Consider the following 23,014-nt stretch of genomic DNA (forward strand, 5'->3'; position numbering starts at 1 on the left):
AAGCAAAGAATGGCATGGTGGCACGTCAGCATGACAGGAGCCAGAGCCTCACGCCTGATCTACCCCACCTCCAGCTGTGCTGTGAGACATTTATGTGACAGCCTATCTGTGCCTCAAGATGAATCACAGAAAATTAGGGATGAGAAAGACCTATTAGGTCATCTAATCCATACCCTGCCATTCACAATCCCTCCTGTATGCTCCATTCCCTAGTGCATCACCCAGTTTGGTTTTAAATAGCCTGGGATACGGAGAGTGTTGCCTCCATGCCTTCCTCATCAAGAAGGCTCTCTAGCACATCCAAGGATCTGATGCTTGTTTATTGTCATTTTCTATATATAGTGATGTCATAGTTACTCACTTGCCCTACCCCACTCTCCAAATAGCTCCAGAAAATAGAAAGTGGGGACTCTGTCTTGTATAGAAAAACATGCCAGTTTCAAAAGAATCAAAGGACTTGGTAGAGAAAAGGAAATGATAAGCAGTCTGCATTACCTTATTTCAACTTCTGGTATTTTAGTTATTTGCTTATTTAGCATTGTTCAGCTTCTTTCTTTAACAATAGCTAGAACTATAACTAAGCACTATTACTGGCTTTGGTTTTCACATTTACTTCTGTTTTCGAGTTTTAAAATTTGATTACTCATCCCTTTCCTGCCTAGATTGTATTAAAGATTCCAGCCCATCACTGTGATTCAAGTAAAGACTATGCAAATGTTCTAAGAGTTTACCTACTTTATTTCCTAATCTTTGTCTTTTCAGTTTTAGCTAAACACAAGAGCTAAAAATCGTAAGCCTGGCACACCCTTTCTGGACAGTCTTGGTTTTAAAATTGTCTGTGTTGTTCTTTACTAATGTCCAGGCAGATGACCTTCTCACAGATGCCATGCATGAACGTATTTTTGGCTTACCTTAATCTGGCCCTTTAAGCAAGGCTCACTGCACACAGACCGCACCATTCCACTCTTGTTCATCTGGATTTTGTAATCGTCAATGTTCAGTACTCCTTCATGCCAGGTTCCAACATGCACATAGTCATAGCGATTAGCTTCAGTGTACTGCAGATTCATGATATCATACCTACAAAGAACACAACATGCAGGTCTTACAGATTATATACCTAATGCAGAAAACAGAAAGTTGGTAAGTAGATAATAATAGAATGAAGAGAAAAGCTAGAATCATCTTACATTCAGTTACTGCCAATATTTTACTTTATTTCCTTCCTTCCTTCTCTCTCTCTCTCTCTCTCTCTCTGTCTTGCTCTGTTGCCAGGCTTGAGTGCAGTGGAGCTGATCTCAGCTCACTGGAACCTCTGCCTCCCGGGTTCAAGCAATTCTCCTGCCTCAGCCTCTGGAGAAGCTAGAACTACAGGCACTTAATTAGATCCCATTTGTCTATTTTGGCTCTTGTTGCCAATGCTTTTGGTGTTTTAGTCATGAAGTCCTTGCCTATGCCTACTTCCTGAATGGTTTTGCCCGGGTTTTCTTCTATGGTTTTTTGATGTTAGTCTTATATTTAAGTATTTAATCCATCTGGAGTTAATTTTAGTGTAAGGTGTCAGGAAGGGGTCCAGTTTCTGCTTTCTGCACATGGCTAGCCAGTTTTCCCAACACCATTTATTAAACAGGGAATCCTTTCCCCGCTGCTTGCTTCTTCTGCACAGCAAAATAAACAATCATTAGAGTGAACCGGCAATGAACAGTTGACAGAATGGGAAAAAATTTTTGCAATCTACCCATCTGACAAAAGACTTATATCCAAAATCTACAAAGAACTAAAACAGATTTACAAGAAAAAAAGCAAACAAACACATTCAAAAGTGGGCAAAGGATATGAACAGACACTTTTCAAAAGAAGACATATATAAGGCCAACAAACATATGAAAAAATGCTCATCATCACTGGTCATTAGAGAAATGCAAATCAAAACTACATTGAGATACCATCTCATGCCAGTTAGAATGGCGATCATTAAAACATCTGGAGACAACAGATGCTGGAGAGGATGTGGAGAAATAGGAACACTTTTACACAGTTGGTGGGAGTGTAAATTAGTTCAACCATTGTGGGAGACAGTGTGGGATTCCTCAAGGACCTAGAAATAGAAATTCCATTTGACCCAGCAATCCAATTACTGAGTATATATCCAAAGGATTATAAATCATTCTGTTATAATGACACATGCACACATATGTTCATTGCAGCACTGTTCACAATAGCAAAGACTTGGAACCAACCCAAATGCATATCAGTGATAGACTGGACAGGGAAAATATGGCACATATACACCATGGAATACTATGCAGCCATAAAAAACAATGAGTTTGTATCCTTTGTAGGGACATGGATGAACCTAGAAACCATCATTCTCAGCAAACTGACACAAGAACAGAAAATCAAACACCACATGACCTCACTCACAGGCGGGTATTGAACAATGAGAACACGTGGACACAGGGAGGGGAACATCACACACTGAAGTTTGTTGAGGGGGAACTAGGAGAGGGACAGTTGGGGGTAGGGAGTTGGGAAGGGATAACATGGGGAGAAATGCCAAATATAGGTGATGGGGATGGAGGCAGCAAACCACATAGCCATGTATGTACCTATGCAAAAATACTTCATGTTCTTTACATGTACCCCAGAACCTAAAATGCAATAAAATATATGTATTTTTTAAAAAGGAGGAAATAAAATTGTATTCACTTTTAACAATTAAACAAAAAAAGAACTACAGTCCCATGCCACCACAGCCAGCTAATTTTTGATTTTTAGTAGAGATGGGGTTTCACCATGTTGGCCAGGATGGTCTCAGTTTCCTGACCTCGTGATCTGCTCACCTCAGCCTCCCAAAGTGCTGAGCCAGCACACCTGGCCTTTTTAAGTTTATTTTTTATGCTTCCTCTGATCATCCAAAATGTGTATATTTCAATCTTCAATCTCTGTGTATCATGCATATTCACTAAAAATAAATTACTCTTGTACTTTTCTCTCTCCTTATCCTCCGAAAAAAATCCTGTTTGCTGAGTTGATCATGTCCTTCAAATTATTATTTACTAAGTTATTCTTGGAATAAGTAGCCATCAATAAGAACATTTTTTTATTTGATTACTTTAATCCAAATTTGTTTTTCACATCCATTTGTCATTTTCATTACACTGTATTAAAAAGGGTGAGTTTTGTATCAAGTCTGGAACCTTTTTAAGGTGCTAATAGAGCAAGAAATCTGAGAAAAAGCATCTTTAATTAGTAAGGATGTTGACGGTTTAATGTCTTGTGCATTGGCATTTAAACTGATCTCTTCCCTGATTAGGATAAATATTTTTGAAACTGTAATTTGAATTGCTAGAACACTACACAATGGCAAAACCTACATTTAGAACACTTCACTATAATAATCATTTCACTATATACCTATATTATATCAAAACATCATGTTACAGACCACACACCATATATGTACATGGTATAGGACATTCTCCAGTGCAATCTAAAGAACACAAGATCTAACATCAGAATGTGCAAGCTGGTCTCTTTTCTAACATTTTAACGGTAGATTATACTACTTAGGAATGCCACTAAACTCTTTAAGCCTCATGTGGTTCTTGTAGGGATTTATTAAGATAGGCATGTAAAAAACTGCTTTGTAATTGGGACAAATGTATATGTCCTATGGTCGAAATACTGATGTTCACCCCCTTCCACTCATATGTTGAAAATCTAACCCTCAACGTGATGGTATTAGGAGGAAGGGCCTTCAGGAAGTGATTAGGCCATGAGGACAAAGTCCTCAGGAATGAAATTAGTAAAAGCAGCATTAAAAAGCTTTCTTGCCCCTTCCACCACACAAGGGCACAATTAGAAGGCAACATCTATGAACCAGAAGCAGGGCCTCACTAGACACCAAATCTGTTGGTGTCTTGGTCTTGGACTTTCCAGCCTCCAGGACTGTGTGCAATACATTTCTGTTATTTATGAACCACACAGTTTATGATATTTTGTTATAGCATCCCAAATGAACAAAGGTAATCTGTAAGGCAACAGCATGATTTTATTCATATGTCTATTACTATTAGTGCCCTAAAATACTCTGGTTATTTTCATTACTATACGAGTACTAGAGAACAACTTTGCACTGGCATAAGCATTTATGTGTCAGTCATGGGAAATGCTGGCATTCTTACATCTGCTTTCCATGTTGCTATTCACTCTATAATTAATGCTGCATTTTCCCAAAGCTGCATTCTTGGCTGGCTCTTATGAGTTCTGCAAAGTGGGATTCTTTTCTGCCGTACCTGTGCAGAGTCCTCATCCTCTTGAACTAGAAGATGAGTCATGGCCTCATGCTCTTTGTGCTTGACTAAAAGAAATGGCGATTAATCAACACATACTCTTTTTCATCAGCTCTCTTCATCCCTCTTCCCTCTCCCATGCCCCTGCCTAATCCATCCTGCAATTCTTTCTCTCCAAACTGATTGTCAGTCTAGCACTCCAGGAGGCTACAGGCAATCAAACTGAGTTGGCATCTGAAACTCGTTGGCTGTATGTGGCCTGGTTATTTTATTTTATTTTATCTAGACAAGGAATATCAGTTGATTGGCTTTTCTGCCTGTTCTTAATGTGCAAATGCATTCTGTCACCCACAGGGTAGTTAATGGCTTCTCCACATCCACATTCTTGCAATTTCTACAAATAGTTGTCCCCTAAAAGAAAAGGGCACTCTGGCAAAATAAAGAAAGTTCTCCTTTGCCAGGTAAACAAACACACCTAGAATGAGGAGGGAGAATGGTACACCCAGAGCACATTATTCATCTCTTTGCTGTGCTGACTTTTGGCTAATAGAGAGTTATTATCCCCAGTTGCCGAGACATAGCAGAAAGTTCTTCAGAGTATCTTTCTGAGTGATATCCAAGTGGGAATTAACTGTGGGCTGAAGGCTCACACTCATCCTGTGATCAGTGACACTATCTACACCTCCAATATCTTTCCATTTTAAATTCATTAGAGCTACAGGACCTCTTGTGCTGTTGTGAATGTTTGATGTGAGTAATTTCCTTTTTCATTTCCAGGAATGTTTGTGTTTTTGTTCCAGGTTACATTATTATAGTATCTCACATACTCACAAAGAAGGCTTTGCTGCAATGCTAGCTCTAGAATGTCTTTTTCCTTTAAATCAGTTTCCCAAGATTTTTATTTTAGTTTCCTCTCTTGCTCTTTCATAAGAGAAATCAGTTCACACTTCATTAGCATTTAGAAACAAAAAAAAAATCACAATATTTTGGTATAAAACACATTTAAAAAAAATTCCCCAAAGCCAGGAAAAAAACTATTGAAAAATATCATGGGAAAAATACTGAGTTAATTTTTTAAAAGCCTTCCTTGTACTGTGTGTGTTACTGAACACTGCCCTTCTCTTTTGACCCCAAGGTCCCTTCCGGGCATGTTAGTCTTTATTTTGGAATATTTTTATGCTATAAATCACACCCTTGCAACATCCTCCTAATGCAGTCAGTTTACATTGTGTGATGATTAACCGAAATAATTACAAAAGGGACCAAAAGCATGAACGATGGTATGACAGGAGGAGGAAGTACAGGGAGGTTTTCAAAACAGAAATTGGAAACAGATTATGCCACCCAATTGCAAGCAGAAGGATATGATCCCCAAGAAAAGGCCCTGGAGAAAGCCTAAGATTTGAATATTTAATTAAAGATGGAGAAGAAACAAGCTAAAAATATGCACCTACATTTTAGATAACTTGTCAAGAGAAAGAAGAGTAAACTTGAATTTACGAAGTGTCAAAAATGCATCTGGCCCTGTGCCAAGCACATTGTATGTTATCTTTGAGAATCATGAAGGAAGGTTCACATTCTCATTCTGACCCCTTATTGAGCCTAGTGTCCAGTGGCACGCAGGATGAAAGAGGGTTTACAGAGGCAAGTAGTCAATGCTCTGAATCTCAGACTCAGTTGTTGCTCCTGGTACCATTTCCTAGAAGCTTTTCACATGCCCAGTTTGTGAATCATTCCATCTACCCCACTTGCATTCTAATCAAAATTTGCTCCCACCTAACTAGCAGCTTTTAAGAAATCTGATAAACTGATCATTTTAATTGCTGACAATGACATATCATTTATCCTTCTAGAGCTGCTGGATTTTAATAGGGAGAATTCAGTTAGCTCTCACAAGGTACTCCCTAAGTGCAGAACTTCAAGCTGACATAAAGAGATACATGGAGAATTATTTAGGGCCAAACAGTCCCTTACAGTGCTTCTGAAATGACATTAAGAAGGTTACAAGGGCCAGGCACAGTGGCTCATGCCTGTAATCCCAGCACTTTGGAAGGCCAAGGTGGGTGGATCACTTGAGGTCAGGAGTTGGAGACCAGCTTGGCCAACATGGTGAAACCCCATCTCTACTAAAAAAAAAAAAAAAGAAAAAAGAAAAAAAAAACAGGTGTGGGGGCACACACCCATAGTCCCAGCTACTTGGGAGGCTGAGGCAGGAGAATCACTTGAACCCAGGGGGCAGAAATTGCACTGAGCCGATATCATGCCACTGCACTCCAGCCTGGGCAACAGAGCAAGAGCCTATCTCAAAAAAAAAAAAAAAGAAGAAGAAGAAGGTTGCCAGCCGTCAGCCATGTTGCTTTAGTTTCAGGATTAGCTAAAAGGCAGTGTGATGTGGCAAAAGATTACAAAGATTACAAGCCTCAGAGTGAGAGCAGCTGCCTCTACTGTTTGCAATCTGTGTGACATTGGGTGAGTTTCTTAGTTTCTCCAATACTGTTTTATTATCCGTAAAAGAAAGACAATAATCCCCCTACAGCAATGAAGGTTAAATGATTTGATGTTCCACTTGAACACGGAATATGATTTCCTAAAAAGCTCTAAGTCTGGGACATCATATACGGAAACGTGACAGAGCCTGTAAGACCCTGGGCTTGCTGCGTGGCAGCCAATCTAAGGGCCTTTTTCCTTCCTCCTAGAGGTTTCAATTCTTCTCCTGCCATTCTCATTATGCCTTTCCTAGGAAATTGTGTGTAATTGAACACAACTATTCTTGAAACTAACAACATTTTCTATGTACCAATTACACTTGAGCTAACTGGTGGTATCAAAACAAGTATTGCAGAGCAGACTGTATGTCAAATGGCTTGGAGAGGATTTTATGTATATACCTCGGTTTATTTCATCCGCTTTTTGTTTGATTAATTCTTGAGCCATAGGGACACCATCCCAAAAAGAAAGTTCTTTCCTTTCTTGCTACAAGCAGAACATAAGTTAGCCTGAGGAGAAGGGACACATATGCAGTTCTCTTTGCATACTGAGCTCTTTAACCGGGTGTAATATGCAAAATATTTCATAACCAGAATGTCATACAGTCAATGAATCAGAAAGATACTGGCTTGATGCTGGCAAGGTCTGAGAGGTTTCTGCTGGCCAAGTGTAACTTCTTTAGTTTCCTGGGCTTGCAGGGAGGTTCCAAGCATTCTGGAAAACGGGTCAAGTGACAACTGAGTAAGGGAGTGGCATGGTAGAATACTGGGTACTGGGTGTTGACAAAAAAGTATTTCAATGTTTTAAAAAGTGGTGCCAGACGCGGTGGCTCAAGCCTGTAATCCCAGCACTTTGGGAGGCCGAGGCGGGTGGATCACGAGGTCAAGAGATCAAGACCATCCTGGTCAACATGGTGAAACCCCGTCTCTACTAAAACTACAAAAAATTAGCTGGGCATGGTGGCGCGTGCCTGTAATCCCAGCTACTCAGGAGGCTGAGGCAGGAGAATTGCCTGAACCCAGGAGGCGGAGGTTGCGGTGAGCCGAGAACGCGCCATTGCACTCCAGCCTGGGTAACATGAGTGAAACTCCGTCCCAAAAAAAAAAAGAAAAAAAAAAAAAAAGTGGTGTGGTCTTTGGTCATTTCACCTGACATTATCTCTGGATTTTTTTGCTACCTAGTTGTATCTATCCTCATGACACCCAGAACCCATGGAACCAGATGAAGCCATAGTTGCCATCTGTCTGGCTCAGGAAGGCTCACACATTTATTCCATTTATTCAGATTCATTACTGAAAAGACCACTTTACCTTCCAGGAGCATCTCCTTTCTCATCAAACCACACCTCCTCTCCAGACACGCCGATGAAGGAGGACTTGATGAGGAAGTCCAGGAGCTTTCTGCCGTCGATGGGCTTCATGGCATCGCAGAGGCCCACGTGGCCAGGGCAGAGGGCATGGTGCATATTCTGCAGTCCATGTGCCATGGCATAGATGGCATTGATGACAAACCCCATCTTACTGTCCTGGACATAGTTTTCTTCCAAGCTTTCATTGCCTGTAACAATAAAAGTAGATCACTATCAAGGTCACAATAATAAAGACTAGGCTCACAGGTTGAATTCTCAAATGCTTTCTGGGGCTCTTAGAGGAAGGGAATGGGCAGTGACACTGGCAGAGACCAAGCCCACCTGTGCAAGCTTTGCACTTGTGGCTAGCTCCAGTGGATTCCACCTGCAGATGGTTTATTCAGTCATATTCTCTCTATTCAATAATGGTCTTATGAGATATAAAACAAACTCCACAGAGGTGAAAATAAAGGACTTTCAAATATTGTAAAGAAATCCTGAAGGAGTAATGGAAATAATTCTTATGCCTTCTTTGTTCACAGGAACTTATATTAAAAATCTTCCTATATCATGGTACTAGAAAAGCATTTTTTATTCCTTTATGACAATCCACAGTTCACAGGAATTCAGTTTGTGCATTATCTAAACCATGGCATTTTCTTTTGGTGATTCCACTATTGGTACCATTTCTAGGGCCAGAAAAATCCAGAGTTAGAAGAAACAGCCAGTATGAATCTCTTCTTACATATGATTGAAAAGGCGGAAATATTTAAATCAGATTTGCTAGTTATTAGAAACTCAGATAAAATGTTTCTTGATGGAAGAGTCATACTACACATTAATTTTGGCCTTTAGATTTTACCTGTGAATTTTGAAAACCTGCAATCATTTCTACCTATGTCACAGGTGATCAAAAACGCCCCTACTGCCAAGCAGGTTCACAAGAATGGCACTGTTACATATAAGATACATATTGGAAGTCTAGACTTCAGGACTTACATATGGATGAGAAATTTGGGAACCAATTGGGTTTGCTGAAATAAAGGTAGCAGGTTTGGAAAACAAAAAATGTATTTGGGACACATCACTGGCATAACTCAGAGACTGCAGTTGGTTCCTGAAACTTGCTTCTCTCTTCAGTGAGCTTTTCCTTCCTCATTTGACTGATAGTGGGGGATCGACGTGATATGTGCTTGAAGTATTAGAAGCTCGGAAAGTCAGCAATTCAGCTGCCTGTGGGGCTGAAAACAACATGGGGCTTCTCACACCCCCTGCCAGCTGCCTTCTTTGTTCCAGCCTAAATAGGTCACTGGACTCTAAGGCTCCCAGGCTAAGACTAGCAGAGAAATATTTAGGAATTTAGACCGTTTGAGTCTTCAGAAGAAATGGCAAAGAGTTTTGACTTTGATATCAAACTTGGGATGAAAATGGACATTTTTAAAGAATTCTATTTAAAGGCCTATCTATTTAGATGTAGTCAAAAGTTTGAAAAAGATATATGTATATCTACCCTGAGAGTGAGATCTAAAATACGCAGGCTGGGTTAAAGGAGAAGAAGATTAGATTTTAATCCATTTTTCAGCTTTGGGTGATAGGACATTGTTAAAAGAGTAATTTTCTAAAGCAATGTTTTCCTGATTGAAAGGAAATTTTCCAAGAGGAAATGAAGAGTAAGAGAGACAGGAAGGGCATTTAAAAATCAAACCGCACATAATAACTATAGAAAGTTATATAAGACAGAAAGAAAAGATCATCCTTCCAAAACTGCACAGTCATTTAAACAGAGTATCTTCTGTCTTCTGTCACCCAGAACCCAGGACCCTTACTGTTGGATTTCTTTCTCTCCCTCTCCAAACCTACTGGGATCATAAAAGAGGTAAATTTGTGCTGTCTGTCTGGTAACTCTTTTTTTTTTTTTTGTCTGATAACTCTTAAACAAGCCCTGATAGGCTTGCCCAGGACCCCAAATGCTAAATATTAAAGCTACTAGAATCAGAGCCAAAGAAAAAAAAAAAGACAAAAATTGAGTGGCAAAATAACCTTCAAGGCAGCAGCCCATTAAGGTCAATACTAAATACTAAAATCATCACCCAAAGTCTCAGTCATTCCAGCCAACACCAGGATCAAACTGTAGAAAAATATCACAATAAACACCTAATGTTCTTTACCAAATGAAAAATTATCTTTTAGGGACAAGCCTTATGGCCACTGAGTTTGCTTTTCTTGGTTTTATAACTACTATTTAAGATTTATTTTACATAGATAAAAAATTACATTGGTGTTCCTGGTACAATAAGCCAGTGCCAGTGGTTGTCTAGTGGATACTAAACATTCATCAGCACTGAGACAGGAACTGTTCTTGGACACCTGTGAGATCAGGGATTTTCTTTTGATCCTCATTTAGAGTGATCATGTAACATGTCTTGGGTCACTTTTTAGAGAGAGAGTTAGTGTTGGTAATGATTATTTTGAAGAACACAGGTGTAAACAAGGCAAACTAGGCAAATTGTGTCATGTCTTTTAACCCAAATGCCTTCTGTGTCTATCTTCTGATGTTATCATGGGTAAAATTAATATACAAATATGTATGTATAGATGCAAGTAAACATATGGACATAGATGTATACATATGTATATACAAACAATAAACAGTCAATAGAATGTTATTATTTTTTAACTAATTTCACACTTGTCTAATTTTTTTTTTTTTTTTTTTGAGATGGAGTCTCACTCTGTCATCAGGCTGGAGTGCAGTGGCCCAATCTCAGCTCACTGCAACCTCCACCTCGCAGGTTCAAGTGATTCTCCCGCCTCAGCCTCCTGAGTAGCTGGGACTACAGGCACCATGCCCAGCTAATTTTGGTATTTTTAGTAGAGATGGGGTTTCACCGTGTTGGCCAGGATGGTCTCTATCTCTTGACCTTGTGATCCTCCCGCCTTGGCCTCCCAAAGTGCTGGGATTACAGGCATGAGCCACAGTGCCTGGCCACACTTACCTAATCTTTAAAAAATTTATTTGATAAATGTTTATTCATACCTATGATATACCCGGCACTGTTTTTGGCAATGGGGTATTATGTAGACAAAACGTACAGGAATCCCTGATGTCACAGGACTCAAATTCTTATAAAAGGCTACAGAAAAATTTTTTAAATTAATATAACTAAGAAAATTTCTGTAATGATTACAATTAAATAAGCGTGATAGAAAAAATAAAAGAAAACAGGAAAGAAAAATTGGGAATGCTGAGACAGTATTATGTAGACTGGTTAGAGTTGACCTCACTAAAAGAGGAGAGTTGAGTGAATGATTGAAAAAGAATAGGGAGTTAATCAGGCAAATATCTGGGAAAGAGCATTTAAGGGAAAGGCAATAGCTTCATATCTACAGTAGTAATAATACTAGCTACCACTTCTTGAGTGTTTGTTATATACAATGCTTAATAGATGAACTATAATGCTCACCATAATCTGCCAACTAAATATTGGTCTCACTGTTTGACAGGTGAGGAAACTACGTGATATAACTAGATTCAAATGCCTCCTCAGTCCTTGTTCTTCCTGTCACACTTAGTGGCAATGCAAGGGCAGGTATAGAAATCTAGGGGAGACACTTTTCTGGTAATAGAGGACAGGGCATCCTTCAGTGACCTGACATCATTGTCAAGCCTGGGTTAGGACTTCTCCCTGGGATCATTCCAGATGTTCACAGCTGTCTCTCTGACTACAAGTACTGGCACCCCATCTATCAATAGCAAATGATGACAAAGAAGCCCATTCTGTCAGTGTCATATTGAGAGTCGGGAGGCTAGACACATGCCTCCGGGGAATATTTGTAATGTGATAGCTCACACCCCTTTCCAAAATAAACACAGAGTTTGTGTGTTTATGTCCATCTGAAGTGGGTTCCTGTGTTCTCTTACCCTGCCAGTCCCCTGGCTCTGTACACCCCGGGGAGTCCTACTGTCAGAAAGAACTCTCTTCAGCTACTGCCTCAGTCTCAGCCTTCCTGGCCCCAGTCTAATGAACTAGCATGGAGGGACATGTGACATAAAGTTGGAAGGTCATGTGGCTTTAACAGGGCCATTTCCTTTACCACAGCAACTGTCCCAGATAACATTTTAAGGATCTCTTATCGGACAAACAAAATCTATGATAGCCTTCTCTGTCCTCTAAAGATCCTATATTTTCGTGAATAGAGAATTATAAACTAATAACATTGTCACTTGGTGGGAAGGTGAAAACACTTCAGTTTCCTGGGGTTTAGTGCCTTTTCATAACACTTGTCTCAGAGTTATTAGCAAGAGGGAGATTTTATGAATCATTTTCTGTGGTCCGTTAACTATTTGGGACCACTAGGATATCATTAAACCATTACCTTTTTAATATGCTAAATGGAACCAAATAATTGCAATTGACTGTGTTTATTTACTTTCAAAAGAATACCTGCCTAACTACTTCACTGTGGGTTATGAAAATAGCTGCCTTGGTTCTAAATAGTAATCTTGTTCTTATTGTGAAAGCTCAACAAGGCCTATAAACTGCTACCCGACTCAGCAGCATGCAGGCTGTCCATGGGGACAGGAACAGACAGGGTAGCCTCTGAAAACAGGAAATTCATGGTGGCTGGGAGAAGCGTCAGTAACTCCATCTGCTGTCATTTAGGATGGTTTTTCAGCAGAGTGGCAGAGCAGAAAGAACTCTGGACGAGGCACAGGAGCAGCTGGGATTAGATACAGTTCTGCTGTATCGTATCAACAATATATTTCCGGCCAGGTTTGGTGGCTCATGCCTGTAATCCCAGCACTTTGGGAGGTCGAGGTGAGTGGATCACTTGAGGTCAGGAGTTCAAGACCAGACAGGCCAACATGCTGAATCCCTGTCTCTGCTAAAAATACAAAAAAAAAAAAAAAAAAAAATTAGCCAGGCGTGGCGGCAGGCACCTGTAATCCCAGCTACAAGTCTATTCCTAGGTCTACCGCTTATTCAGATCTAAATTTGGGAAGGAAATAAATACATTGGCTGGCCCACTAAAATTGCAGGAGTCCTAAATTCAAGGTGACAGAGCTAGCAGGGACAGTTGCAGACCTTATATGCAGGCATTCCCTGGCAGGCGGCTCTGTGTACGCATGCGGCAGCCCTAACCAACTCGTGGAGCGGTCCCATTACAAACAACAGGACATTTGTCAGCACAAATTATTAGCTTAATGCTTGTTTGTTCTGAGCTGTTAGTAATATTGTCCCAGTTTGAATGTCCAGAATTGAAAAATATAGAGAATAGATTGAAAGAATATTTAGCCCAATAAAGTACCTTTGTTGATGCCTGTTTGATTTTGTTAATGCAACCCCATCACTATGCATGTAGGTCTAATGATACTTTTCCAGTCTAAATCCTTGGCATTAACTTCAAATTAAAAGAACAAACACCATAAGCATTAGCGTATCTCCTCATAAAGCAAGGAAGCATTCAGGGAAACAATGGTAAACATGACTCTCCCTGGAAAAAATATTCTTCTGATTTCTTGACATTTGTAGCTCTCCACTGCTTCTTTTTGCCTGATAGCATTATATATTCAATACCTAATTTGATACAATCTCAATTCAGATCAAAATAGAAAGGGCTGTAATTATTTTATATTGTTAACATATCGAGCAAAGAAAATGAAATTCATATTCCTTTAAATTGCCTGAGTCTTAGATGTATTGAAGGAAGATTAATCAGGTCATTTTTAAAATAATGACCTCAAAGGGATAAAGTGCCCTCAATTTTGCTTGAAGGCCTGGGCTGCTAAAGTTTCCTTATGCATTTCCAGGGAGAATTTGAGATAAGATTCAGAACTGTCTAGCCTTGCCTGTGTCTAAGTCTAAGACCTGGGAATTGTTTCCTCTGACACTAGATTTTACTCTTTCCCTAAAGCATTCTCTCTGCTCACATCACAGAAAAATATAACAAACACATTATTTTCTCTTCAGTTTATTAAAATGTAAATTAACTCCTATGTAAGAGAAAAGAGAAGAAAGGAAAGATCATTTAATCAAGCACATGTTATTCTCAGTGTTATTATTAGCTGAATTTCTATTGCTTAACCCCACCTGGGCTTTACATGTGCTAACAAGACAGAAACTTTTCTAAATGCATCATTACAATCTCTTGTTAAAACAGAAATTTTCCAGGTGTGTGACATACAAACAGCAGGCTCTTTGCAAATTGACAATAATATATGGTAGATCTTGATTCTCTGAAAATTCAATTGCACTTAGCTAATCCATATTTCAAAAAATTATGGTGTATCTGGAAAACAAACAAGGATAATCACAAAGGTGTTTAAGTGATGCTGAGGATCAGTCAGTAACAGTTGAATTTGGGGGCTCTTTGTTTATTTAAGAGAGAAAACAAGGGCTGCTTGCTGTGTGCCTTTGCTGTTATTATTGATCTGGCTCAAAACAGTGTCACGGAGTTATAAACCACTCCCCCTGGAGTAACTAATCTTTGCAGGTCTGCAGTAGGCATTTGGCAGATAACCATAGAGAGAGAGTATGCTACAGAGAGCTGACTGCTTTAGCCAGTGTGGGAAGTTAGACTGTTGTTAGAATCTATCAGGAACCAAGTCCTTACTCAACAACCTGCTGGGTCAGAATCTTTGCCAAGCCTATTCCTTTTGGCCTCTCCCACACTCTAAGAAGGCAGATCTATGCTCATAGCACCACCTGTATTTATTTATGGGTAATAGGGAAGGATACTTTTCTTTAGATATGTAAGAAAATTTCAAAGTTTATGCTATTATGGTCCTCTTTGAATCCCAAGCAATGATGTGTCCTTTCTGAGTATCTCTGTTTTCAGGTTGCAGTGATTTAGGCTATGCTAATAACACAAAGAAAACAATGCAAAGTGAAATGGAAGAGCTGTTGTAAAAACTCTACTTATTTCAACCTGTTTTATTAGGGTCTAATGTAATATCTTCTGGTAGCCAATATAAGGTCTTGCTTATTACAAAATCAAAACCATAAATGTTATATGGCATTAACACTGTAAATCCACTTTTACGATTGATTCCTGATGAATGCAACAAAATATCTATAAGTTGACAAAATGCCACACTTAAAAAGTTTATGTTAGGATATATTAAAGAGTATCCTTTAGCTGTTTTCCCTGGAATTAATATGCCAAGTAGATGAAATGGGGACATGGAACAGAAGCCTGCCATGTTCTGGACAGACTTTGTGATTTAAACATTAGGCCATAAGGTTTACTACTGTATCAGCAACACATGGGAATAAGATACACTGTGGATTTTTGTTTAAGGTTCATTTCTTCATGGCACTATTAGCTGGTATTTTATGTAGACTTATCAGTCCAGTTAAATGATGACACTCTGTCCCAATGCTGTAATTGTGAGGATTTCTTGAATGTTACCTTTTATGTGGTGTCTCCCAATAGCATCTCTTCAAAAAGTCAAATTTAGAATTCCCAAGGGCCTGATAAAAACTCACGGCTAGTGAAACTTTATCACAGAATTTAAGAAGACTAATGTTGTCAAGAGCACACAGGCAAGGCAGTCTTAGTGACATCTGTTGATAAAACAAATGTAGGGCCCAGACTTTACGCAAATCTGTTTGGATATATCAGCCACTCTGCTCAGGTTGCAAAGGGCATATTTGCAGAAACAAGAATGACAAATACAGATTCTACAATAAGAAGGATCACCTTGAGAGGTCACGATCTGAGCCAAATCTATTTAAATTACACTCAGGAATGAAATACAAGCACTGCACTATAGCTAGTAGAGTTGTTTCTCACGGGGTATGTGTTAACGATTTTCAAATAGCTACACATACGTATACCAAGATTGAACAAATAAATAAATGAACAGCAGGTGGTAGAAGCCAGCATTTTGTCACTGTTGGGTGGTGAAATTACAAATAAGCAAAAGGAGAAAGCTAGAATAAACCATGTGGTACAGGGAAACATCAGCACAAATTTAAATTAAGTTTGGTATATAAACTGATATACAGAAATGATTACAGATACATGTTTACATGTGGTTTGGCATACATGTATTACACAGTTCTTTTCACTGAATAAGCAACACTCCAATAGGAGCAAGCACACCGAATGTCCAGATCTTGGTTTCGAATACAATTCTTCAATAAAAGGGATCAGGACTTTTTGGAGAAAAAAAAAATCATGTGTGGTGGAGGTGAAGGAAATATACAAGATGAGCCTAAAGCATTTTGTAGTACCAGAAAGTGAAGAATTGCTCGAAAAACAAAACAGTGGAAACCGGGCATGGAGGCTCACAACTGTAATCCCAGCAGTTTGGGAGGCCGAGGTGGGCAGATCATTTGAGGTCAGCAGTTTGGGGCCAGCCTGGCCAACATGGTGAATCCCCATATCTACTAAAAATACAAAAATTAACCAGAAATTGCTTGAGCCCAGGAGGGAGGCAGAGGTTGCAGTGAACTGAGATCATGCCACTGCACTACAGACTGGGCAACAGAGAAAGACTCCATCTTAAAATAATAGTAATAATAATAAATAATAATAGTAATAATAATAATATGTCAAAGGGACCCAGGAGCCAGCTGAAAGGCTTCCAGCCAGAGCCAGAAAAATTTGAGTAACAAAATAAATAAATGTAGTGGATTTTAATCCAGTGTTTAACATAAATACCCATGCTGATATGAATAAATAATTAAGTAAAAAATAAATGAGAGAGGAAAGAAAAATTTGTACAGAATAATTTAAAATAATGTGTGTAGATACTCTGTTCTCAACAAGGTGAAACATAACTCTCCATTCTTTAAGTGGATCGTTCACTGAGTGACTAGCTTTCAAAGAGTATAACATTTTTCAAAAAAGGCATTAAAAAGTAATTTTATAGTAAGTCTGGTAAACACTACCTTAGCCAAGTGATCAATGTCAACATCATCAGTGATAAACTGATCATATATACTGGAGAAAGTCACTTTATCTTTTGGCCTTCCTCTTCCTAATCCCAACTGAACTATGAGAAATAAGTTAGCCAAAGTCAAACTTAGGGACATTCCACAAAATACCTGACCAGTACCTTTACAAACTGTCAATGGCATCAAAAACAAGGGGAGATCAAGGACTGTCACAGCCCAGAGAAGCCTATGGAAACAAGGAAAATAAATGAAATGTGGTGTCCTGGGTAGAATTCTGGGACAGAAAAAAGAAAAAAAAAATGATGAAATCTGAAAAACATGAAGTTTAGTTAATAATAACACATCAATCATCAATATTGGTTCATTATGGCACATGTTGTGTGGCAATATAAGATATTAATAATAGGGAAATCTAGGTGTGGAGGACTCTGTGCTATCTTTTTTTATTTATTTATTTATTTTGAGATGGTGTCTTTCTCTATCACCCAGGCTGGAGTGCAATAGCACAATCTCAGCTCACTACAGCCTCCACCTTCTGGGTTCAAGTAATTCTCCTCCCAAGTAGCTGGGATTACAGGCACCCACCACCACGCCCAGCTAATTTTTTGTATTTTTAGTAGAGATGGGGTTTCACTACGTTGACCAGGATGGTCTCAATCTCCTGATGTCGTGATCCGCCCACCTCAGCCTCCCAAAGTGCTGGGATTACAGGCGTGAGCCACTGTGCCAGCCCTCTGTGCTATTTTTGCAACTTTTCTCTAACAGTATTCTAAAATGCAAACTTTAGTTTTAAAAACTGTCCAAGAACCAGTCTAACATGTGGCCCAGCGTCAGGTACAAAGTGATTATGTGATTAAACGCTTGCTCTGTGATAGGAACTCCATTAGGGGCTTTATGTGTGCTGTTCTATTCAACTAACAAGGACTTACGAAATGAGTGACAGGACTAACCTCAATTTATTGATGAACAATCTAAAAAAACTAGTGGGTCAGATAATTTGTCCAAGATCACTCAGCTGATGTGGATGTGGCGGTCACTAGATTAACACCCAGCCTCCCTAACTCTGGAACTCTCACTCTTAAGTACTAGGTACTTCTGCCTCTTGCTTAGTTACTGCCCAGGAGTAATATTACACTCAGCAAGCTGATGGAAAGATGTGATATTTGTCGCAATATTAACAAATGTTTGTGTGTGCAAAATAAAATTTGTCCCTGACTGGAGACCATAAATAATCTATAAAGAGACCTTCTACAACATATGATCACACATAATGTTGCCATGATTTATTTAACATGAATGATGTTAATATAGAGACAGAATTTTTCGCATAGCTCTTTACATAGATGCTTTGTTCATCACTACATAAAGAAGGTTAAGAATCAACAGGCAAAAATAATTTGGAAAGAAGCTCACTACTAGAAGTCAGTATTACGGATTCTACAACCCTTGGACCAACACAGCTACAATAAGAATTTACAAAGAACTACGATTCCCTAAGGTTTTGTCTTAGTTCTCAGACTGTTATAAGGTCATTTCTTATGAACACAGTTGTTGCTCACACACTTAAAAAGCTTCAAGTGCACCTTCTCTTTTGTTGCCAGTGCTTTTGATGTTTTAGTAATGAAGTCCTTGCCTATGCCTGTGTCCTGAATGGTTTTGTCTAGGTTTTCTTCTAGGGTTTTTATGGTGGTAAGTCTTTAATCCATCTGGAGTTAATTTTAGTGTAAGGTGTCAGGAAGGGGTCCCATTTCCGCTTTCTGCACATGGCTAGCCAGTTTTACCAACACCATTTATTAAACAGGGAATCCTTTCCCCACTGCTTATTTTTGTGAGGTTTGTCAAAGATCAGATGGTTGTAGTTGTGTGGTGTTGCCTCTGACGCCTCTGTCTTGTTCCAGTGGTCTATGTCTCTGTTTTGCTACCTGTAGACTTGTAGTATAGTTTTAAGTCATGTAGTGTAAAACACCAAAAGCATTGGCAACAGAAGCCGAAATAGTCAAATGGGATCAAATTAAACTCCAGAGCTTCTGCACAGCAAAAGAAACAATCATTAGAGTGATCCGGTAACCAACAGAATGGGAAAAAATTTTTGCAGTCTACCCATCTGACAAAGGGCTAATATCCAGAATCCACAAAGAACTAAAACAGATTTAGTAGAAAAAAAGCAAACAAATCCATTCAAAAGTGGGTAAAGGGTATGAGCAGACACTTTTCAAAAGAAGACATACATGAGTCCAAAAAACACATGAAAAAATGCTCATCATCACTGGTCATTAGAGAAATGCAAATCAAAACCACATTGAGATACCATCTCACTCCAGTTAAAATGGTGATCATTAAAAAATCTGGAGACAACAGATGCTGGAGAGGATATGGAGAAATAGGAACACTTTTACACTATTGGTGGGAGTGTAAGTTAGTTCAGCCATTGTGGAAGACAGTGTGACAATTCCTCAAGGACCTAGAAATAGAAATACCATTTGCACCAGTAATCCCATTACTGGGTATATACCCAAAGGATTATAAATTGTTCTATTATAAAGACACATGCACACATTAGTTCACTGCAGCACTGTTTAAAATAGTAAAGACCTGGAACCAACCCAAATGCCCATCGATAATAGACTAGACAAGGAAAATGTGGCACATATACACCATGGAATACTATGCAGCCATAAAAAATGATGAGTTTGTGTCCTTTATAGGGACATGGATGAATCTGGAAACCATCATTCTCAGCAAAATGACACAAGAACAGAAAATCAAAAACCACATGTTCTCATCTATAGGAGGGTGTTGAACAATGAGAACATGTGGACACAGGGAGGGAAGTGTCACACACTGGGGTCTGTTGGCGGGGACTAGGGGAGGAACAGCAGGGGTTGGGGAGGTTGGGGAGAGATAATATGGGGAGAAATGCCAGATATAGGTGACAAGGGGATGGAAGCAGCATACCACCTTGCCATGTATGTACCTATGCATCAATCCTGCATGATCTGCACATGTACCCCAAAACCTAAAGTACAATTAAAAAAAAGAAAAAAAAAAACAAGCTCCAAGTATATCTTCTCTTCTAGAGGTAAATACACAAAGAAGGTTAAGGTGTTGAACAATGAGAACACATGGACACAGGGAGGGGAGCACTACACACTGGGGTCAGTTGGGGGGAAATAGGGGAGGGACGGTGGGGGGTGGGGAGGTGGGGAGAGATAGCAAGGGGAGAGATTCCAGATGTAGGTGATGGGGAGGAAGGCAGCAAATCACACTGCCACGTGTGTACCTATTCAACAATCTTGCATGTTCTTCACATGTACCCCAAAACCTAAAATGCAATAAAATAAATAAATGGAGAAAAAAAAAATTAAAAAAAAAACAACTCTAATTAAATGAGTGGCCCTTGAGGGAGGCATATGGTCATGGTTGTTAATATTAGTTTAAAGCCCACATAATAAGAACAAACTTTAAAGAGGCTCTAAGGCGTCATGAGGAATTCTCTCAGAGAAACTGTGCCGATGCTCAAGGCTTCTAGTTAAGGCTGGCTGCACCGTTGGGATTAGGTCTTTGCAAACTGACCTTGCGCTGGCTTACCAAAACACACTCATCAAAAGTGTGATTGAGAAACATATGGAGTTTAGCATCTCTGGGCCAATATTTCTGTTGACTGTGGAACTTCTTTAGTGCTTTAGGGGAATCCTGCTTTCTAGAAAGTCATGTGTTATTCCCTTTTTGGATGATGTATCCATAGTGGGATTCAGTCCTACTGAAATGCTAATTGGGCAACATGTCAAGATTTTCCCTGATGGTTTCTAGTTGTTTAGAAATGAGAATATATGAGACAAATACAAATGTGTTCAGGTGCTTATTTGACTACACTTATTCTAGGTTCATTTTTATGCCGAAAGTAAATTATTTTCTAATACTACAAGAGAAACATCTTCAATTAGAGCTTGGAATTTAGATGAAATAGGAGTGATCCCTCTACCTCCTCAATGTAAGTATTTGATTCTGAAAACTGCATAAACCAGGAGCCAATGCTAGAGAGAAGGAGGGAGACAGAGATCTTAACATACTGTTAACCACTTGGTTTTTCTAATCAAAACCAAAAAAAAAAAAAAAATAGACTATAGTCACATATAACTAAGGCTAGATTGAAGGAATGAGCAATGAATACCTTAACTCATCATAAAGGAAGAAGTCTAGACTGATGTACTAGATTTACACCAAAGTCTGTGTTAGTTGAGGGCAATCTTGGTTCTAGGTACAAAATGCAGTGGTAGTACAGCAGAACTCTCTTACCATGTGTGTGCGTGCATGTGGGTTTGCACATGCTTTGAGTTACATACTGGAAGGTATGCATTCAAAGCACCCTGCTGTTTTGGGGCCTGCTATTTTGTAGCATCCTCCAACTGAAGTTAACATAGAAAGAGACAGCTTTCTTCTCACTAACAGAGGAAGTGATTAGCTGCAAGTAAGGTTAGAAATGTGGCTTTTTCGCTGGGTGCAGTGCTCATGCCTGTAATCTCAGGACTTTGGGAGGCTGAGGTGGGCAGATCACAGGGTCAGGAGTTCAAGACCAGCCTGGCCAATATAGTGAAACCCTGATCCTACTAAAAATACAAAAAATAGCCAGGGATGATGGCATGTGCCTGTAGTACCAGCTACTCAGGAGGCTGAGGCAGGAGAATCGCTTGAACCCGGGAAATGGACGTTGCAGTGAGCTGAGATCACACCACTGTACTCCAGCTTGGGCAACAAAGTGAGACTTCATCTCAAAAAAAAAAAAAAAATGTGTGATTTCTCTCATCCAAGTACTAACCAAGCCTGACCCCTGACCCTGCTTAGCTTCTGAGATCAGATGAGATCAGGAGCATTCAGGGTGGTATAGCCCCTGCACTGATTTCTTAAACATCTGGGAACGAAAGCAAAAATGCAGCAGCAGAGAAGACTACGGCCTTCAACAAGGGACAAGAAAATCATTGCAGAGATTGGTTTGCTGAAAAATGGGCACCTGCACCAAGATAGGTGTATTAATTCTGTGTATGATCAGAAACAGTTAAGAAAGAAAAACCATGGAAAAGATTGATCAGCATGACACTGCCACACTAATTAAATATGACATCTTCTTCTATGGGCTAGGTCAACAGGAAAACCATTAACAGAAGCTTCTCTAAGTACACACCTGGCATTGATTTTTCAGTAATGCCCTCTGAAAGCTTACAGAATCTCAAGTGAAGGCAGAAATGATTTTCTTTTGCCTCAACAACTGCTGAATCATAGTCACCAGGTATGTCTGCAACTGCTAATGTAAACTCAAGCAGCATACAGAATTCCTTGGTGGATTGTTTTCAGACTGTATTCATCAAGGAGGAAGAGCCTGTTCTGTGGGCTCCTATGGTCCCTGGCTTCCTGCAGTGGAATGTGATAGTGGTACAAGTTATGGAAGCCCAGTGTAGCTTAGAATGTGAGGGTAAAGGATAGCTGAGGGCTAGTGTCCTGCCAGAAATCCAGCACAGCCCTTCCCCTATGCAAAACCTTCTTCATATTGTCAGAGTATACTGTGATGTCAGCACACATTGCTTGTTTTCATGCAGTAGTAAATTATTTAGACTATTATTGTCTTTCATATCATCTCAATTGTTCCCATTGTGAATGACTAACAACTCAGCAACAGGATGATGATCTAACTGAGGCATGATTATTGATAGTGACTACAATACATTTAAGAATATTCAAAAGAAAACCTGATATGATGACTATAAGCTATCACTCAAGATTATTGAATAAAAGCTGTAATATAAAATGAGGTGTCTATTTATTATATTAGTCAAATTCAAAGCTCTTAATGTCTGTGGGAATAAAATAAGCTGTGTATAAATGGGAAAAAAATGAAAGGGAAAAGTTCAGGTGATTATTTTAGTCTAAAACAGTGAGATGTTCTTCAAGTCCCTTAAATGTAGAACAAAAATTATGTTCCATGT

The 23,014-nt window shown here is 39.3% G+C and overlaps 1 protein-coding gene across 5 annotated transcripts in view; it reads right to left on the reverse strand.

The window, feature by feature from the left end:
* The window catches only part of GRM1 (glutamate metabotropic receptor 1), a 424,684-nt gene that overhangs the window by 75,784 nt on the left and 325,886 nt on the right, over positions 1-23,014 (reverse strand). For all 5 annotated transcript variants that reach the window (XM_032274520.1, XM_032274525.1, XM_032274524.1 and 2 more), the window contains exons 5-6: positions 8,093-8,339; positions 912-1,080 (exon numbers count right to left, since the gene is read on the reverse strand). In XM_032274520.1, the coding sequence (XP_032130411.1) occupies positions 912-1,080; positions 8,093-8,339 (416 nt within the window). The remainder of the gene's footprint in view (positions 1-911; positions 1,081-8,092; positions 8,340-23,014) is intronic.

The sequence above is a fragment of the Sapajus apella genome, unplaced genomic scaffold (genome assembly GCF_009761245.1).
Source record: "Sapajus apella isolate SASKATOON/1434 unplaced genomic scaffold, GSC_monkey_1.0 scaffold6, whole genome shotgun sequence".
Taxonomy (NCBI): Eukaryota; Metazoa; Chordata; class Mammalia; order Primates; family Cebidae; genus Sapajus; species Sapajus apella.